Raw genomic sequence first — 20496 nt, forward strand, 5'->3', positions numbered from 1 at the left:
CACTGCAGTGGGATGAGTGTCAAATAAACTCAACATTTATTTATGTGATTTAAAAAACCTCTATCAACACTCAGATGAACTTTAAACATCAAGGTGAAACTTTACAAATTCAAACTTTTTTTTATTGTATTGCATTTTTACATCATTTGATTCATGATTTCTTAGTGAAAGCTTCTGGAAATGGTCGGATGAGCTGCGTTGACTTTATATATCCTGCATTGATTTATTTATTATTTATTGAATGCTGCTTATACTGCTACACTCTCTGTCCTGGACTGATGTGTTTAAAAAGCTGAGTGAGACTTCAGGTGCACTTCATTTGTCCTGTTTCTGTGGGTTTCTCACAAATATATTTGTGAGGGACTTTACAGGATTTAGTGAACCAGTGCTTCATTTCTACAGCTCCTCGTTTCTCCCCGATCCTCACACAGTCCTCTCCTTCATCGTTTTCTCCTTTCCAGTCATCAGGCTCACCTTTGCCCCAGAAAACCAAACTATGAGAGAAAGAACATAAAAATTAGTTACATAAAACTGATGACTCTTCTATTGTAAATGATTTAACACTTGATGCAGACAAAGCAATCTGATTGGACAAGAGGGGACTTTTCACAACATGTATCACTCCGCCTCAGCCAGGAGTTCTGAACACTTTTATTTATTATCTAACTTTTCTAATTTCACCAATAATATTTAATTTATAACACAATATAACGGCAACATTTATTATGTTAGAGAAACAAAAAAGATGTATGTTTGAAGTCAATTTATAAAGAACTTAGAAGTTTATATACAAACTGAGGTGGCACCTGGAGGGGTCAAACAGAAATCTAGTTTTATTTGCTTCAGTCACTTAATTAACAGGAAATGAGTTAAATCCAGTCAAACCTTGAGTTCAGTGGAGATCCGTCCACCCACAACCACGTGCCCTCTGTCTCTGAGTCGGTCAGTCCGATCCAGAATTTGTCCTCGTCCTCCGTCATTTTGCCTCTCAGTTCCTGGTCAAAGAATGACTGAAAAATAATAATTAAAAAAAACATGAAAAGAAAGTCTTTATAAAGTGATCAAACAAAGAGAACTGTGTTTTACCTGCTTCTCTCTGCTGTCTATCTTCACCAGGTCTCCTCCTCCTGATCCTCGTTGTTGACAGTCAGCTCTGCTCTCACTCCAGGTTGATTTATTGGTGGAGAAATAATAACATTTCTCTCCCACCAGCTCCCAGCCTTCTTCACATTTCTGACATGTACCTTTAAACAGAACAAAGACTTCAGTTAACTGTTGTTCGTTTGATGAGACGCAGCAGGACATCGAGCGTATCACAAGTATTTAACAGGTACAGCTCACTATCGACCTCGTGTGTAATCTGTCCGTCTGTGAAAGGTTAAAGGTGAAAATACTCACTCCCTGGGCATGTTGGCCTCGGCTGTGGGATGCATGGTTTATCTTCACATTTTTTTTCTGCTGAAAGAAAAAGAAGATGAATCGTTCTTTAGTATCTCTTGTCTCATTTGAGGACATGAACAGAGACAATAAAACGACCTACAGTGAACTCTGTATATGTTTATATAAATATATAACAACAGATCAGGGCGAGTGATTTTAGTCTGTGGCAACATTTCTAATGATGTTTGTCATTTAAAGGCAGCAGAACGTTTCAATTTAATTTCAAAACTTTTTTTTAAATTAAACTGAAAGAGTTTGACGATGACATGCGACGCTGATTCGAGTTTTGGACCGAATCTTTCAGATAATTTAAAAAACCTGACTGACTTACCGGTAAAGTTTCTTTTGATAAGATCAAAATCGTCTCTGAGCTTCAGGAAACTTTCATTCGTTTGCACCAAAGTGAGAGCTGTTGTCAAAAAAGAACATGAAGCAAAACATCAGGCAGGTCGTCATTGTTCGTTTGGAGAAAGAAATCCCTCGAGGAAGAGTCAGGTGTCATTTTCTTACTTTAATGTAATGACATGAAAGACTCCTGAAAATAGGTTATAAACTGCTTTCTATGTCAGAATGGGCATGGATAGACAGTGAAGGGTTAATCACATAATAGTCAAATATTTTATTATTATTAAGATGAATTCAGCCATACTTTAGAGGACTTAACCCATGTCATGTTTGTAATTGCTGTCTGGACTTAAAGACAATGTCAACCAGAATCTTAAAAAGTGGATCTGAAGGAAAAACAAGAAGAAAGACGAAGAAACTCTTACAGACTGAGTCTGTGGTTTTCTGTCAGAAATTGCCACATGTTCAAAGAAATATTTTCTCACGTTGTCCTTTAATCAAGCTGTGTGAGAAACTTACAAAGACGGCAGATAACAAAGACAGTAGCTGCCAGGAGGGCGCTGAGGACCAGCAGGGCCACTTTCTCTGAGGAGGGGCCCTTTGACCCTCTGGTGGACATCAGGGACTGCTGGGTTGCAGACGCTTCACCTGTCAGACACAGGATGGACATAATAAACCGTATTAAATCATATTATCATACATGTTTTTAGAGGATCATTTTGACAGCTAATAGTCGAACCAATAGCAAGTGTCTGATGGATTCATAGAGCGCACTCAAACCCAGTCGTCCTTTACCCTGCAGAGACATGACTGTCCTCCTTCCTCAGCCTCCTGCTGGTCTGAACACGTCTTCTACATACAGTCCCACATTTTCCCAAAGAATATCGAGTTCTTGTGGGGTTTTTTTTTATCTTATTATTATTTTGGTATCGTGTTTTTTTTTCTGTATTTATTATTTATCTTTTTTTTTATTGTATTTTACAAACAGTGAACAGGAAGCTTGGTCACTTCCTCCTTTTTTATTCCCCGTCTTCTTCATTTCCCTACACTCGTACTTCCTCCTGACCTCTTGAGTTTTTTCTCTCGTGTGTCTGGTGAGAAAAACGTTTCTTGCATAAAAAAGTGCACAAAGTTTTGCCTTTACAAAATGATGCTGCTTTACCTCAGCCAACAGTTTGATCTTTGTTATGACGTAAATTAAAAAATACACATAGCAAATCATCAGCCTTATAACACTTATTTTTTTGACCAATTTTGTTCAGTGGATTGTTTATTTACTAACAAAAATCCTGTTTTATGAAACCTACTAAAATAAAAAATACAATCCATCCAGCTCATGAGATGGGAAGAAGTTCAACATAATGTGAAGAGAAAACACTCGAGTAAAATATCCGACATTTTGACTGAATATAAACGTATCTAAATAAATGTCTTTATTGACCTTATTCTTACCCTCTTTGTCTCGCTGTGGACGGCTCATTGTAAGAGTTCAGTTTTTAGTTCAGACTTCAAAGGTGAAACTTTCTCTGCAACAGAATTCACAAAAATTAAATGTTAGTTTAGGCAGTGCTGGACGTCACTGCACCGTCATCTCTTTCTTTCTTCATAACAATACAGTCTCTTTACATTTTAATATCTTCATTTTATACTTCTGTAAGTCATCTGTAAATATTTTAGACAAGTTTATTTATACTGTAGAGCACATTTCAACAACAAGGCGATTCAAAGAGACATTAAAAGCATCAAAACAAAAGAAAAAGGAAGGAAGAAAGAATAAAACAGAACATTTAAAAATCACTGGACTAAAACATAAAAATCACAATCACAGAGATGATGAAAGCTGGAGATGTTAAAATAAAATATAAATCATCAAAATGAATTTAATTCACCCTCTTAAGATGCGTCATAAACTTCCACCCTCAGGAAATCCAAACTCTTTTATCCATATTTCAAAACACGACTCTCATTTATCACAGCTCTGTTTCTTTAATATTTCAGATTTGATGCATCTCTATCTCCATTTTTTTTTCAATTTCTAAGGGCTTTATTAGCATGCAAAACTAAATGTTTACATTGCCAAAGCTAAATTAAAAATACAACACAAAATCAAGAACAACTAAAGAATCACAATCAACTACTTACCACAGATTTATTCCTGCAGCTGTTCAGGTGAAATAAAGCACACGGTCTGTCAGCGCTGAGGGAAAAACAGTGACACTTAAATCTGTGCAACTTTGAGTTCTGGGGTAGGGCTGTTTTTTTTTTTTTTTTTTAAGTTCCTCAAAGAAACAGATTATGTCAAGCAAGGTGCGTGTGAGGAGTTGTTTCTGCTTTATATGGTTCTAGATGTGTTTGTATATTTATTTCACCTATTTAACCAGGTAATTAACCCTTTGAGATCAGGGGTGAAGGGTGACCTGGTCAAGAGAGCACGTCATAATAAATAGTTAATGATTAAATAACAGTTTACAGTCACTAAATGAAGAGACAATAATTTAAACTGAAAGTCCATTTTGATATTTTCTGCCTTAAAAAGAATTGTCGAGTTTTCTGTGTGTTTATGTTGCAGCTGTTTGGCTGTTAAAGTTACAATGCTAAACTAAGCTAACGTGCGCGTGGCACGCTAATGCTAATTTAGCTAATGCGTTCTGTTAACTAGGGAGTTAATGGAGTTTTAGGCTACGACTAGTGAGCAGTAATAAAGAATAGTGTGATATTACGGTGATGTATTTAGGTGGTGTCATGTTTGTTCAAGATATTTGCTATTTGACTGAGTATGCTACGTGGTTTCCTCATTTAGTCCACACACACACACACACTTGCCCACTGGTGCAATACTCAAATTTTTTATTGACAAGATGACATTAAAGACGACATTAAAGACCACCCCTGCAGATTATCACTGTTGGTTAATCAACCCCTGTACAGTCCTACGTGAAGGCCTGGGTGAAGCTGTGTCTGTTTCCTTCCTCATTCACACAGGAACAGATATGTGTGAAACTGTTCTAACTATGTCGTCATGACAACCACCTTTTCTTAGCATCAACAGGGATGTTTAAGCTGTAACTGTGTTTGTTAGCAGCTAAGTTGTCGTCTTTTTTGCGTAATTAAACCAATCACACCGATGGTATCTTGTCGTCTTATTTTTAGTCAGAAACTTTCACATAGTGTGTTGTTATCATTTGGTGTTAACAAAACAAACTCATAGAGGCGTCCATGTTGCTTTTCTGACTTGCAACTGGAACCCGGTGAACTCGGGTGTGGCGTTATTCCCAGCTCCGAGATCTGAGTTCCCGAGGTGAATGTTTGCGCTGGAACACTGGCGGTGATAAACGCTGGTTGGACGACACCCCAATGAATTTTGGCCTCGGGCCCCAATAGACCGTAGAATCGCCACTGTTTACTGTATGTAGGTTATTAAAATAATGTAGAGTCAAAAGAGTCAAGATTCCTTTTATTTGTTGTTTATATACATTAAAAATATACCTTAAAATCTACAAAGGCATCGAATCTGTTTTAAAGATACAGTAAAATAATTACAATAAAAATAACACAGATAAAAGACAAAGGAGAAACAAATCGTTCCCTATTAAGGGATAGAATCTCAAACACAACCCCAAAGATTTTGAGATTTAGTCGTCATCCTTTCACATATTCATCCTTTTCTCAGGCGTACGAGGGACCTTTGTTTTTAAAACTCTTTTTAAAACATTTATTTTTGGCCTGTTGCCATAAATCAGAACAGAGAGAGAGAGCGCAGACTAACCACGAAGCCACTGGCGACCCCAGGATAACAATCCTGACCACGACTGCAGTTTCACTTCTTACATGAATTGACATCAGTAATAACATTTGAATATTTTATAATATAACTTCCACAGATTGCTTTAAGCTGACGTTTTTTTTTTTTTCACTTTAATTAATGAAATTTATTTCACTAATTTTAATTTCACATCTGATACATAATAAAAACAGGTTCACATCGATGCTGCTGTTTGTATCCTGGACTGATGTGTTTAAAAAGCTGAGTGAGACTTTAGATGCACTTCATTTGTCCTGTTTCTGTGGGTTTCTCACAAATATATTTGTGAGGGATTTTACAGGATTTAGTGTACCAGAGTCCAGCTCCTCGTTTCTCCCCGATCCTCACACAGTCCTGTCCTTCAGGGTCTTCTCCTTTCCAGTCGTCAGGCTCAAATCTGCCCCAGAAAACCAAACTATGAGAGAAAGAACATAAAAAAGTAGTTACATAAAACTGATGACTCTTCTATTGTAAATTATTCCACACTAGTTTTGGTGCGCAGACAAAGCAGACAAGAGGGGACTTTTCACAACATGTATCACTCCGCCTCAGCCAGGAGTCACCAATGATATTTAATTTGTAACACAATATAACGGCAACATTTATTATTTTAGAGAAACAAAAAAGATGTGTTTAAAGTCAATTTTTGTAAGAACTTAGAAGTTTATTTCCAAACTTCTGCACTCTGTCGAACTTATAAAAACACATTGTGTGCAAAGTTTTGGTCCCGACACGTCCATGGGTTTAACATAAGTTCCGCCTCTCACAGGGAAAATGGCCAATCACAGTTTAGGATTTTTGGGGCGGCACCTGGAGGAGTCAAACAGAAATCTAGTGTTGGGGTTTTACCACAGCGGCACCATTACGTAGGGACCTTCCACGGCGGCAACGTTATGTTGGGGTTTTATGATGCAAAATTTCGTTTTCAAATTAAATTTAATAATTAAGTTTACTTAATTATTAAAATAAATCAATAATTATTATTAAACTGAGTTTAATAAACCTTGGGGCACCACCCTGTAAACAGGGAACAACCAAAGTATTACAAATATCAGTCTCAAATTAGTTAATTAAATACCAATATCATTAATAATTAATAATCTATATTTAATTGAAGGTGTGAAATCCGAACACAAAGCCCTTTCACCCAGCCTAAGTCACAATGCAAATACACAGTAATCACAAACAATTGCTCTTTAAATTATAACAGAATTTATTTAACAAAGAAACATCAAGTTAATCAATGAAACTCAATCAAACAAACAACTATTATAAACTAAACTACAGGTAACAAACAAAACAAAACAAGCGTGGCACATGTGTGTGTGTGTGTGTGTGTGTGTGTGTGTGTGTGTGTGTGTGTGTGTGTTTCTGTGAGAGTGAGTGAGAGAGAGAGAGAGGGAGAGAGAGATAGAGAGAGATCAAAATGGCAGCGCGACCACGCGTGGTCACGTGATGGCGGACACAGAACACAGGTCTCCTAACCAGGTCTATTGTCTAGAGACGGAGTCAAACTCTGTCTCTACCTGATCTACGTTTCTGCAGCGTCTGGAAAGCCACAGATCTCTATGTGTGTGCGTCTGTCGAAAGGTGCGTGTGTGCGTAAAGGGAGAGAGAGAGAGAAAAAAAAAAAACACCTCCGAAGCTCAATCTCAGCCTGGAACTCACGCACAACTCAGAGCATAGTTAACTTCACTACCAGAAACCAGTGGCCAGATTTGTATCAGACGGCGTTCACACTAGTCTTTCTGATAATGAGTCTATTACTCAGTTATGACGCGAGAGTTCACAGAGAAACACACGGGACGCAGCGGCACAAATAAAGAAAACAAAAGAGATTTTACTCTCATAAAACCGAAGACGCAGTGGTCAAACACCAAGCAAATATTATCACCGTTTCACAATAATAACTCAGTTATTAAACACACTCTCTATATCTAATTGCCCAGACCTAACTAAGCCTCACTTGTAACCGTTTTGTCCACGGTTGATGAAAGGAAGAAAAGGTCTTCGGAACAGTCTTTAGCGTCTTCCTGCAGTTATGTGGTGATGGCGGCGCGTCCAAGGGGTTGAGCAGAGGGCCGTGGTGTCCTCCGTCGAGCGAGGTGATCTCCGTGGATGTCCTTTCTTTAAAGGACGGAACGAGAAGTAATCCTTACGATCTTTCTCAATACCGTTTCAATACGGGAGAAATAAGACGCCCTTCTTAGAGATGCGTTCAAGTGGATGATCTGAGCTCGGAATTCAGGACGTCGGTATGCTTCAAGGCCTTGGGTTAGCTGCGCGCCAAAAGTTTTAAACAACGAGAGTCGTGCTGCGAAACAGGAACAGAGTTGAGGTCCTCGGACGTCACCAGACGACGTTTGAGAGAGAGTGAAGAAGGGGCACAGCCGGTTTTAACCCTCCCAAACTTCACACCTATGTGTTAGGTGTGGCAAAGCATTCTGGGAGTACCTGCAAGGCATGCTGGGATAAAGAGTCTTTTGTCCTGCTTCTCCAAACGTACACAGCCTGAACTTTGTCATCCTGGCTGGACCCAACACTAGTTATATCTGCTTAAGTCACCTAATTAACAGGAAATGAGTTAAATTCAGTCAGACCTTGAGTTCAGTGGAGATTCGTCCACCCACAACCACGTGCCCTCTGTCACTGAGTCGGTCAGTCCGATCCAGAATTTGTCCTCGGGCTCCGTCATTTTGTCTCTCAGTTCCTGGTCAAAGAATGACTGAAAAAGAATAATAATTTTAAAAAAACATGAAAAGAGAGTCTTTATAAAGTGATCAAACAAAGAGAACTGTGTTTTACCTGCTTCTCTCTGCTGTCTATCTTCACCAGGTCTCCTCCTCCTGATCCTCGTTGTTGACAGTCAGCTCTGCTCTCACTCCAGGTTGATTTATTGGTGGAGAAATAATAACATTTCTCTCCCACCAGCTCCCAGCCTTCTTCACATTTCTGACATGTACCTTTAAACAGAACAAAGACTTCAGTTAACTGTTGTTCGTTTGATGAGACGCAGCAGGACATCGAGCGTATCACAAGTATTTAACAGGTACAGCTCACTATCGACCTCGTGTGTAATCTGTCCGTCTGTGAAAGGTTAAAGGTGAAAATACTCACTCTCTGGGCATGTTGGCCTCGGCAGTGGGATGCATGGTTTATCTTCACATTTTTTTTCTGCTGAAAGAAAAAGAAGATGAATCGTTCTTTAGTATCTCTTGTCTCATTTGAGGACATGAACAGAGACAATAAAACGACCTACAGTGAACTCTGTATATATTTATATAAATATATAACAACAGATCAGGGCGAGTGATTTTAGTCTGCTGCAACATTTCTAATGTTTGTCATTTAAAGGCAGCAGAACGTTTCAATTTAATTTCAAAACTTTTTTAAAAATTAAACTGAAAGAGTTTGACGATGACATGCGACGCTGATTCGAGTTTTGGACCGAATCTTTCAGATAATTTAAAAAACCTGACTGACTTACCGGTAAAGTTTCTTTTGATAAGATCAAAATCGTCTCTGAGCTTCAGGAAACTTTCATTCGTTTGCACCAAAGTGAGAGCTGTTGTCAAAAAAGAACATGAAGCAAAACATCAGGCAGGTCGTCATTGTTCGTTTGGAGAAAGAAATCCCTCGAGGAAGAGTCAGGTGTCATTTTCTTACTTTAATGTAATGACATGAAAGACTCCTGAAAATAGGTTATAAACTGCTTTCTATGTCAGAATGGGCATGGATAGACAGTGAAGGGTTAATCACATAATAGTCAAATATTTTATTATTATTAAGATGAATTCAGCCATACTTTAGAGGACTTAACCCATGTCATGTTTGTAATTGCTGTCTGGACTTAAAGACAATGTCAACCAGAATCTTAAAAAGTGGATCTGAAGGAAAAACAAGAAGAAAGACGAAGAAACTCTTACAGACTGAGTCTGTGGTTTTCTGTCAGAAATTGCCACATGTTCAAAGAAATATTTTCTCACGTTGTCCTTTAATCAAGCTGTGTGAGAAACTTACAAAGACGGCAGATAACAAAGACAGTAGCTGCCAGGAGGGCGCTGAGGACCAGCAGGGCCACTTTCTCTGAGGAGGGGCCCTTTGACCCTCTGGTGGACATCAGGGACTGCTGGGTTGCAGACGCTTCACCTGTCAGACACAGGATGGACATAATAAACCGTATTAAATCATATTATCATATATGTTTTTAGAGAATCATTTTCACAGCTAATAGTCGAACCAAGAGCAAGTGTCTGATGGATTCATAGAGCGCACTCAAACCCAGTCGTCCTTTACCCTGCAGAGACATGACTGTCCTCCTTCCTCAGCCTCCTGCTGGTCTGAACACGTCTTCTACATACAGTCCCACATTTTCCCAAAGAATATCGAGTTCTTGTGGGGTTTTTTTTAATCTTATTATTATTTTGGTATCGTGTTTTTTTTTCTGTATTTATTATTTATCTTTTTTTTTATTGTATTTTACAAACAGTGAACAGGAAGCTTGGTCACTTCCTCCTTTTTTATTCCCCGTCTTCTTCATTTCCCTACACTCGTACTTCCTCCTGACCTCTTGAGTTTTTTCTCTCGTGTGTCTGGTGAGAAAAACGTTTCTTGCATAAAAAAGTGCACAAAGTTTTGCCTTTACAAAATGATGCTGCTTTACCTCAGCCAACAGTTTGATCTTTGTTATGACCTAAATTAAAAAATACACATAGCAAATCATCAGCCTTATAACACTTATTTTTTTGACCAATTTTGTTCAGTGGATTGTTTATTTACTAACAAAAATCCTGTTTTATGAAACCTACTAAAATAAAAAATACAATCCATCCAGCTCATGAGATGGGAACAAGTTCAACATAATGTGAAGAGAAAACACTCGAGTAAAATATCCGACATTTTGACTGAATATAAACGTATCTAAATAAATGTCTTTATTGACCTTATTCTTACCCTCTTTGTCTCGCTGTGGACGGCTCATTGTAAGAGTTCAGTTTTTAGTTCAGACTTCAAAGGTGAAACTTTCTCTGCAACAGAATTCACAAAAATTAAATGTTAGTTTAGGCAGTGCTGGACGTCACTGCACCGTCATCTCCTTCTTTCTTCATAACAATACAGTCTCTTTACATTTTAATATCTTCATTTTATACTTCTGTAAGTCATCTGTAAATATTTTAGACAAGTTTATTTATACTGTAGAGCACATTTCAACAACAAGGCGATTCAAAGAGACATTAAAAGCATCAAAACAAAAGAAAAAGGAAGGAAGAAAGAATAAAACAGAACATTTAAAAATCACTGGACTAAAACATAAAAATCACAATCACAGAGATGATGAAAGCTGGAGATGTTAAAATAAAATATAAATCATCAAAATGAATTTAATTCACCCTCTTAAGATGCGTCATAAACTTCCACCCTCAGGAAATCCAAACTCTTTTATCCATATTTCAAAACACGACTCTCATTTGTCACAGCTCTGTTTCTTTAATATTTCATATTTGATGCATCTCTATCTCCATTTTTTTTTCAATTTCTAAGGGCTTTATTAGCATGCAAAACTAAATGTTTACATTGCCAAAGCTAAATTAAAAATACAACACAAAATCAAGAACAACTAAAGAATCACAATCAACTACTTACCACGGATTTATTCCTGCAGCTGTTCAGATGAAATACAGCACACGGTCTGTCAGCGCTGAGGGAAAAACAGTGACACTTAAATCTGTGCAACTTTGAGTTCTGGGGTAGGGCTGTTTTTTTTTTTTAAGTTCCTCAAAGAAACAGATTATGTCAAGCAAGGTGCGTGTGAGGAGTTGTTTCTGCTTTATATGGTTCTGGATTCAAAGATGTGTTTGTATATTTATTTCACCTATTTAACCAGGTAATTAACCCTTTGAGATCCGGGGTGAAGGGTGAGCTGGTCAAGAGAGCACGTCATAATAAATAGTTAATGATTAAATAACAGTTTACAGTCACTAAATGAAGAGACAATAATTTAAATGAACACATCGATTTACAGATAAAGTGTGGAGTCGTAATGACAAAAGCCAAACTGAAAGTCCATTTGGATATTTTCCGCCTTAAAAAGAATTGTCGAGTTTTCTGTGTTTATGTTGCAGCTGTTTGGCTGTTAAAGTTACAATGCTAAAGTAAGCTAACGTGCGCGTGGCACGCTAATGCTAATTTAGTTAATGCGTTCTGTTAACTGGGGAGTTAATGGAGTTTTAGGCTACGACTAGTGAGCAGTAATAAAGAATAGTGTGATGTTACAGTGATGTGTTTAGATGGTGTCATGTTTGTTCAAGATACTTGCTATTTGACTGAGTATGCTACGTGGTTTCCTCATTTAGTCCACACACACACACACACACACACACACACACTTGCCCACTGGTGCAATACTCAACTTTTTTATTGACAAGACGACATTAAAGACGACATTAAAGACCACCCCTGCAGATTATCACTGTTGGTTAATCAAACCCTGTACAGTCCTACGTGAAGGCCTGGGTGAAGCTATGTCTGTTTCCTTCCTCATTCACACAGGAACAGATATGTGTGAAACTGTTCTAACTATGTCGTCATGACAACCACCTTGACTTTTCTCAGCATCAACAGGGATGTTTGAGCTGTAACTGTGTTTGTTAGCAGCTAAGTTGTCGTCTTTTTGCGTAATTAAACCAATCACACCGATGGTATCGTGTTTAAGGTGTCGTCTTATTTTTAGTCAGAAACTTTCACATCGTGTGTTGTTATCATTTGGTGTTAACAAAACAAACTCATAGAGGCGTCCATATTGCTTTTCTGACTTGCAACTGGAACCCGGTGAACTCGGGTGTGCCGTTATTCCCAGCTCCGAGATCTGAGTTCCCGAGGTGAATGTTTGCGCTGGAACACTGGCGGTGATAAACGCTGGTTGGACGACACCCCAATGAATTTTGGCCTCGGGCCCCAATAGACCGTAGAATCGCCACTGTACACTGTATGTAGGTTATTAAAATAATGTAGAGTCAAAAGAGTCAAGAATCCTTTTATTTGTTGTTTATATACATAAAAAAAAACGGCCCCAAGCAGTTTGACATAAAGACACATAAATATACCTTAAAATCTACAAAGGCATCGAATCTGTTTTAAAGGTACAGTAAAATAATTACAATAAAAATAACACAGATAAAAGACAAAAGAGAAAAAAATCGTTCCCTATTAAGGGATAGAATCTCAAACACAACCCCAAAGATTTTGAGATTTAGTCGTCATCCTTTCACATATTCATCCTTTTCTCAGGCGTACGAGGGACCTTTGTTTTTACAACTCTTTTTAAAAGATTTATTTTTGGCCTGTTGCCATAAATCAGAACAGAGAGAGAGAGCGCAGACTAACCACGAAGCCACTGGCGACCCCAGGATAACAATTCTGACCACGACTGCAGTTTCACTTTTTACATGAATTGACATCAGTAATAACATTTGAATATTTTATAATATAACTTCCACAGATTGCTTTTAGCTGACGTATTTTTTTTCCACTTTAAATAATGACATTTATTTCACTAATTTTAATTTCACATCTGATACATAATAAAAACAGTTTCATAGCGATGCTGCTGTTTGTATCCTGGACTGATGTGTTTAAAAAGCTGAGTGAGACTTTAGGTGCACTTCATTTGTCCTGTTTCTGTGGGTTTCTCACAAATATATTTTTGAAGGACTTTACAGGATTTAGTGAACCAGAGTGCTACAGCTCCTCCTTTCTCCCCGATCCTCACACAGTCCTCTCCTTCAGGGTCTTCTCCTTTCCAGTCGTCAGGCTCACCTTTGCTCCAGAAAACCAAACTATGAGAGAAAGAACATAAAAAAGTAGTTACATAAAACTGATGACTCTTCTATTGTAAATTATTCCACACTAGTCTTGGTGCGCAGACAAAGCAGACAAGAGGGGACTTTTCACAACATGTATCACTCCGCCTCAGCCAGGAGTTCGAAACACTTTTATCTAACTTTTCTAATTTCACCAATAACATTTAATTTATAACACAATATAACGGCAACATCAGCTTATTGTTTAAGTAAAAAAAAAAAGATGTATGTTTAAAGTCACTTTATAAAGAACTTAGAAGTTTATATACAAACTTCTGCACTCTGTCAAACTTATAAAAACACATCCCGACACGTCCATGGGTTTAACATAAGTTCCGCCTCTCACAGGGAAAATGGCCAATCACAGTTTAGGATTTTTGGGGTGGCACCTGGAGGGGTCAAACAGAAATCTAGTTTTGTTTGCTTCAGTCACTTAATTAACAGGAAATGAGTTAAATTCAGTCAAACCTTGAGTCCAGAGGAGATCCGTCCACCCACAACCACGTGCCCTCTGTCACTGAGTCGGTCAGTCCGATCCAGAATTTGTCATCGGGCTCCGTCATTTTACCTCCCAGTTCCTGGTCAAAGAATGACTGAAAAATAATAATAATTAAAAAAAAACATGAAAAGAGAGTCTTTATAAAGTGATCAAACAAAGAGAACTGTGTTTTACCTGCTCCTCTCTGCTGTCTATCTTCACCAGGTCTCCTCCTCCTGATCCTCGTTGTTGACAGTCAGCTCTGCTCTCACTCCAGGTTAATTTATTGGTGGAGAAATAATAACATTTCTCTCCCAACATCTCCCAGCCTTCTTCACATTTCGGACATGTACCTTTAAAGAGAACAAAGACTTCAGTTAACTGTTGTTCGTTTGATGAGACGCAGCAGGACATCGAGCGTATCACAAGTATTTAACAGGTACAGCTCACTATCGACCTCGTGTGTAATCTGTCCGTTTGTGAAAGGTTAAAGGTCAAATCTACTCACGGGCTGGGCATGTTGGCTTCGGCAGTGGGATGCATGGTTTACCTTCACATTTTTTTTCTGCTGAAAGAAAAAGAAGATGAATCGTTCTTTAGTATCTCTTGTCTCATTTGAGGACATGAACAGAGACAATAAAACGGCCTACAGTGAACTCTGTATGTTTATATAAATATATAACAACAGATCAGGGCGAGTGATTTTAGTCTGCTGCAACATTTCTAATGATGTTTGTCATTTAAAGGCAGCAGAACGTTTTAATTTAATTTCAAAACTTTTTTTTTAAATTAAACTGAAAGAGTTTGACGATGACATGCGACGCTGATTCGAGTTTTGGACCGAATCTTTCAGATAATTTAAAAAGCCTGACTGACTTACCGGTAATGTTTCTTTTGATAACATCAAAATCGTCTCTGAGCTTCTGGAAACTTTCATTCGTTTGCACCAAAGCGAGAGCTGTCGTCAAAAAAGAACATGAAGCAAAACATCAGGCAGGTCGTCATTGTTCGTTTGTAGAAAGAAATCCCTCGAGGAAGAGTCAGGTGTCATTTTCTTACTTTAATGTAATGACATGAAAGACTCCTGAAATTAGGTTAAAAAACTGCTTTCTATGTCAGAATGGGCATGGATGGACAATGAAGGGTTAATCACATAATAGTCAAATATTTTATTATTATTTAGAGGACTTAACCCATGTAATGTTTGTAATTGCTGTCTGGACTTAAAGACAATGTCAACCAGAATCTTAAAAAGTGGATCTGGAGGAAATTATCGACCCTGCCTTGAACTCTACCAGAAAAACAACAAGAAAGATGAAGAAACTCTTACAGACTGAGTCTGTGGTTTTCTGTCAGAAATTGCCTCATGTTCAAAGACAAATGTTCTCACGTTGTCCTTTAATCAAGCTGTGTGAGAAACTTACAAAGACGGCAGATAACAAAGACAGTAGCTGCCAGGAGGGCGCTGAGGACCAGCAGGGCCACTTTCTCTGAGGAGGGGCCCTTTGACCCTCTGGTGGACATCAGGGACTGCTGGGTTTCAGACGCTTCACCTGTCAAACACAGGATGGACATAATAAACCGGGACAGCCATAGCTTTATCATATTATCATACATGTTTTTAGAGGATCATTTTGACAGCTAATAGTCGAACCAATAGTAAGTGTCTGATGAATTCATAGAGCGCACTCAAACCCAGCCGTCCTTTACCCTGCAGAGACATGACTGTCCTCCTTCCTCAGCCTCCTGCTGGTCTGAACATGGTTACGTCTTCTACATACAGTCCCACATTTTCCCAAAGAATATCGAGTTCTTGTGGGGGTTTTTGTTTCATCTTATTATTATTTTGGTATCGTGTTTTTTTTTTTCTGTATTTATTATTTATCTTTTTTTTTATTGTATTTTACAAACAGTGAACAGGAAGCTTGGTCACTTCCTCCTTTTTTATTCCCCGTCTTCTTCATTTCCCTACACTCGTACTTCCTCCTGACCTCTTGAGTTTTTTCTCTCGTGTGTCTGGTGAGAAAAACGTTTCTTGCATAAAAAAGTGCACAAAGTTTTGCCTTTACAAAATGATGCTGCTTTACCTCAGCCAACAGTTTGATCTTTGTTATGACGTAAATTAAAAAATCATCAGCCTTATAACACTTGTTATTTTTATGACCAATTTTGTTCAGTGGATTGTTTATTTAATAAAAAAAATCCTATTTTATGAAACCTACTAAAAATAAAAAATACAATCCATCCAGCTCATGAGATACAGGGAACAAGTTTAACATAACGTGAAGAGAAAACACTCGAGTAAAATATCCGACATTTTGACTGAATATAAACGTATCTAAATAAATGTCTTTATTGACATTATTCTTACCCTCTTTGTCTCGCTGTGGACGGCTCATTGTAAGAGTTCAGTTTTTAGTTCAGAGTTCAAAGGTGAAACTTTCTCTGCAACAGAATTCACAAAAATTAAATGTTAGTTTAGGAAGTGCTGGACGTCACTGCACCGTCATCTCCTTCTTTCTTCATAACAATACAGTCTCTTTACATTTTAATATCTTCATTTTATATTTCTGTAAGTCATCTGTAAATATTTTAGACAAGTTTATTTATACTGTAGAGCACATTTCAACAACAAGGCGATTCAAAGAGACATTAAAAGCATCAAAACAAAAGAAAAAGGAAGAAAGAAAGAATAAAACAGAACATTTAAAAATCCTGGACTAAAACATAAAAATCACAATCACAAAGATGATGAAAGCTGGAGATGTTAAAATAAAATATAAATCATCAAAATGAATTTAATTCACCCTCTTAAGATGCGTCATAAACTTCCACCCTCAGGAAATCCAAACTCTTTTATCCATCTTTCAAAACACGACTCTCATTTGTCACAGCTCTGTTTCTTTAATATTTCATATTTGATGCATCTCTATCTCCATTTTTTTTAATTTCTAAGGGCTTTATTAGCATGCAAAACTAAATGTTTACATTGCCAAAGCTAAATTAAAAATACAACACAAAATCAAGAACAACTAAAGAATCACAATCAACTACTTACCACAGATTTATTCCTGCAGCTGTTCAGGTGAAATACAGCACACGGTCTGTCAGCGCTGAGGGAAAAACAGTGACACTTAAATCTGTGCAACTTTGAGTTCTGGGGTAGGGCTGTTTTTTTTTTTTTTTTTTAAGTTCCTCAAAGAAACAGATTATGTCAAGCAAGGTGCGTGTGAGGAGTTGTTTCTGCTTTATATGGTTCTGGATTCAAAGATGTGTTTGTATATTTATTTCACCTATTTAACCAGGTAATTAACCCTTTGAGATCAGGGGTGAAGGGTGACCTGGTCAGGAGAGCACGTCATAATAAATATTTAATGAATAAATAACAGTTTACAGTCACTAAATGAAGAGACAATAATTTAAACTGAAAGTCCATTTTGATATTTTCTGCCTTAAAAAGAATTGTCGAGTTTTCTGTGTGTTTATGTTGTAGCTGTTTGGCTGTTAAAGTTACAATGCTAAACTAAGCTAACGTGCGCGTGGCACGCTAATGCTAATTTAGCTAATGCGTTCTGTTAACTAGGGACTTAATGGAGTTTTAGGCTACGACTAGCGAGTAGTAATAAATAATAGTGTGATGTTACGGTGATGTGTTTAGGTGGTGTCATGTTTGTTCAAGATATTTGCTATTTGACTGAGTATTCTACGTGGTTTCCTCATTTAGTCCACACACACACACACACACACACACACACACTTGCCCACTGGTGCGATACTCAATTTTTTTTATTGACAAGACGACATTAAAGACGACATTAAAGACCACCCCTGCAGATTATCACTGTTGGTTAATCAAACCCTGTACAGTCCTGGGTGAAGCTATGTCTGTTTCCTTCCTCATTCACACAGGAACAGATATGTGTGAAACTATTCTAACTATGTCGTCATGACAACCACCTTTTCTTAGCATCAACAGGGATGTTTAATCTGTAACTGCTAAATTAGCAGCTAAATTGTCGTCTTTTTGCGTAATTCAACCAATCACACCGATGGTATCGTGTTTAAGGTGTCGTCTTATTTTTAGTTAGAAACTTTCACATCGTGTGTTGTTATCATTTGGTGTTAACAAAACAAACTCATAGAGGCGTCCATATTGCTTTTCTGACTTGCAACTGGAACCCGGTGAACTCGGGTGTGCCGTTATTCCCAGCTCCGAGATCTGAGTTTCCGAGGTGAATGTTTGCGCTGGAACACTGGCGGTGATAAACGCTGGTTGGACGACACCCCAATGAATTTTGGCCTCGGGCCCCAATAGACCGTAGAATCGCCACTGTACACTGTATGTAGGTTATTAAAATAATGTAGAGTCAAAAGAGTCAAGAATCCTTTTATTTGTTGTTTATATACATAAAAAAAAAACGGCCCCAAGCAGTTTGACATAAAGACACATAAATATACCTTAAAATCTACAAAGGCATCGAATCTGTTTTAAAGGTACAGTAAAATAATTACAATAAAAATAACACAGATAAAAGACAAAAGAGAAAAAAAATCTTTCCCTATTAAGGGATAGAATCTCAAACACAACCCCAAAGATTTTGAGATTTAGTCGTCATCGTTTCACATATTCATCCTTTTCTCAGGCGTACGAGGGACCTTTGTTTTTAAAACTCTTTTTAAAACATTTATCTTTGGCCTGTTGCCATAAATCAGAACAGAGAGAGAGAGCGCAGATTAACCACGAAGCCACTGGCGACCCCAGGATAACAATTCTGACCACGACTGCAGTTTCACTTCTTACATGAATTGACATCAGTAATAACATTTGAATATTTTATAATATAACTTCCACAGTCTGCTTTTAGCTGACGTATTTTTTTTTCCACTTTAAATAATGAAATTTATTTCACTAATTTTAATTTCACCGACATTCTTCATCTGATCATAAAAACAGTTTCATATCGATGCTGCTGTTTGTATCCTGGACTGATGTGTTTAAAAAGCTGAGTGAGACTTCAGGTGCACTTCATTTGTCCTGTTTCTGTGGGTTTCTCACAAATATATTTGTGAGGTTCTTCACAGGATCTAGTGTACCAGTTCTTCAGCTCTCCAGCTCCTCCTTTCTCCCCGATCCTCACACAGTCCTCCCCTTTAGGGTCTTTTCCTGTCCAGTCGTCAGGCTCACCTCTGCCCCAGAAAACCAAACTATGAGAGAAAGAACATAAAAAAGTAGTTACATAAAACTGATGACTCTTCTATTGTAAATTATTCCACACTAGTCTTGGTGCGCAGACAAGAGGGGACTTTTCACAACGTGTATCACTCCGCCTCAGCCAGGAGTTCAGAACACTTTTAATAATAATTTCTACTTTATTAATCCCACGAGGGGAAATTCAGTTTACTCTCTGTCAAATGAACACACACATAGGCCGAGGTACAAATTCATGCACAAACAGGATCCAAGTGACATAACTCAGAGGTCTCAGAGGTCCATTTCCCAACCCAAGTCCAACAGACTGAGCTACTGCCGCCCCTTTTATTAACATTAACAGCTGACAGAGTTTTTATTAATCATCTCATATCTCAGAATCACACAACGCACTCTTAGTTCTCTGGTTGAATATATATTTATTTTAACATCCAAGTAGCCCTTCTTCATACTAATGATAATAACTGCTCTGTGGTTACCATGGACACCAACAGAGGGCAGTAGAATGTTTGGGTTGCTTGGCAACAGTCTAGTTTCGTTAAACATGAAATCCGTTGCTGATTTAGATTTTTGTCTCTTCTTTCTGAAGTGTAACTGAAGTTTAAAAGTCATATCACACTCGAGGTCCAGATGTTGTTCTGTTCCGACACCTGGTCTGATGTGATGTCGCTTAATTAACAGGAAATGAGTTAAATTCAGTCAAACCTTGGGTCCAGTTGAGATTCGTCCACCCACAACCACGTGCCCTCTGTCACTGAGTCGGTCAGTCCGATCCAGAATTTGTCCTCCGGCACCGCCATTTTGTCTCTCAGTTCCTGGTCAAAGAATGACTGAAAAATAATAATAATTAAAAAAAAACATGAAAAGAGAGTCTTTATAAAGTGATCAAACAAAGAGAACTGTGTTTTACCTGCTCCTCTCTGCTGTCTATCTTCACCAGGTCTCCTCCTCCTGATCCTCGTTGTTGACAGTCAGCTCTGCTCTCATTCCAGGTTGATTTATTGGTGGAGAAATAATAACATTTCTCTCCCACCAGCTCCCAGCCTTCTTCACATTTCTGACATGTACCTTTAAACAGAACAAAGACTTCAGTTAACTGTTGTTCGTTTGATGAGACGCAGCAGGACATCGAGCGTATCACAAGTATTTAACAGGTACAGCTCACTATCGACCTCGTGTGTAATCTGTCCGTCTGTGAAAGATTAAAGGGTGAAAATACTCACGTTCTGGGCATGTTGGCCTCGGCAGTGGGATGCATGGTTTACCTTCACATTTTTTTTCTGCTGAAAGAAAAATATTTTAACATTTATTAATCGTTGTTTAAGATCTTTTGTTTTCTCATTCGAGGACCTGAACAGAGACA

The 20496-nt window shown here is 37.9% G+C and overlaps 4 protein-coding genes and 1 long non-coding RNA gene across 6 annotated transcripts; all 5 read right to left on the reverse strand.

Moving 5' to 3' along the window:
• Positions 1 to 100: 100 nt before the first annotated feature.
• On the reverse strand, positions 101 to 1268 carry LOC306839458 (C-type lectin domain family 4 member F-like). Its single transcript, XM_079368186.1, has 3 exons — positions 1087 to 1268; positions 886 to 1010; positions 101 to 494 (listed from the first exon to the last, which is right to left on the reverse strand). The coding sequence occupies exons 2-3, from the start codon at positions 978 to 980 to the stop codon at positions 305 to 307; spliced, it is 285 nt and encodes a 94-aa protein (XP_079224312.1). The 5' UTR covers positions 981 to 1010; positions 1087 to 1268; the 3' UTR covers positions 101 to 304.
• Positions 1269 to 2310: 1042 nt separating this feature from the next.
• On the reverse strand, positions 2311 to 3961 carry LOC306839533. Its single transcript, XR_013781211.1, has 3 exons — positions 3928 to 3961; positions 3238 to 3311; positions 2311 to 2433 (listed from the first exon to the last, which is right to left on the reverse strand). It is a non-coding gene; the product is annotated as an uncharacterized lncRNA (long non-coding RNA).
• A 1331-nt stretch (positions 3962 to 5292) lies between these two features.
• LOC306839528 (C-type lectin domain family 4 member E-like) lies at positions 5293 to 11302 on the reverse strand. The gene is made up of 8 exons (XM_079368285.1): positions 11231 to 11302; positions 10541 to 10614; positions 9608 to 9736; positions 9075 to 9152; positions 8705 to 8764; positions 8393 to 8550; positions 8188 to 8312; positions 5293 to 6002 (listed from the first exon to the last, which is right to left on the reverse strand). The coding sequence occupies exons 2-8, from the start codon at positions 10566 to 10568 to the stop codon at positions 5822 to 5824; spliced, it is 759 nt and encodes a 252-aa protein (XP_079224411.1). The 5' UTR covers positions 10569 to 10614; positions 11231 to 11302; the 3' UTR covers positions 5293 to 5821.
• A 1304-nt stretch (positions 11303 to 12606) lies between these two features.
• On the reverse strand, positions 12607 to 17264 carry LOC306839527 (galactose-specific lectin nattectin-like). 2 transcript variants are annotated; one of them, XM_079368284.1, is made up of 8 exons: positions 16983 to 17264; positions 16296 to 16369; positions 15349 to 15477; positions 14805 to 14882; positions 14433 to 14489; positions 14120 to 14277; positions 13915 to 14039; positions 12607 to 13422 (listed from the first exon to the last, which is right to left on the reverse strand). In XM_079368284.1, exons 2-8 carry the CDS (start codon positions 16321 to 16323, stop codon positions 13239 to 13241), a joined length of 759 nt encoding a protein of 252 aa, XP_079224410.1. In that variant the 5' UTR covers positions 16324 to 16369; positions 16983 to 17264; the 3' UTR covers positions 12607 to 13238. The 2 variants fall into 2 exon arrangements, with proteins under 2 accessions (XP_079224410.1, XP_079224409.1); XM_079368283.1 differs by having other exon boundaries at positions 14433 to 14492.
• A 1033-nt stretch (positions 17265 to 18297) lies between these two features.
• On the reverse strand, positions 18298 to 20416 carry LOC306839531 (C-type lectin domain family 4 member E-like). Its single transcript, XM_079368289.1, has 4 exons — positions 20357 to 20416; positions 20044 to 20201; positions 19839 to 19963; positions 18298 to 19129 (listed from the first exon to the last, which is right to left on the reverse strand). Exons 3-4 carry the CDS (start codon positions 19931 to 19933, stop codon positions 18940 to 18942), a joined length of 285 nt encoding a protein of 94 aa, XP_079224415.1. The 5' UTR covers positions 19934 to 19963; positions 20044 to 20201; positions 20357 to 20416; the 3' UTR covers positions 18298 to 18939.
• Positions 20417 to 20496: the final 80 nt, after the last annotated feature.

Source organism: Symphodus melops (assembly GCF_947650265.1).
Source record: "Symphodus melops genome assembly, chromosome: 18".
Lineage (NCBI taxonomy): Eukaryota > Metazoa > Chordata > Actinopteri > Labriformes > Labridae > Symphodus > Symphodus melops.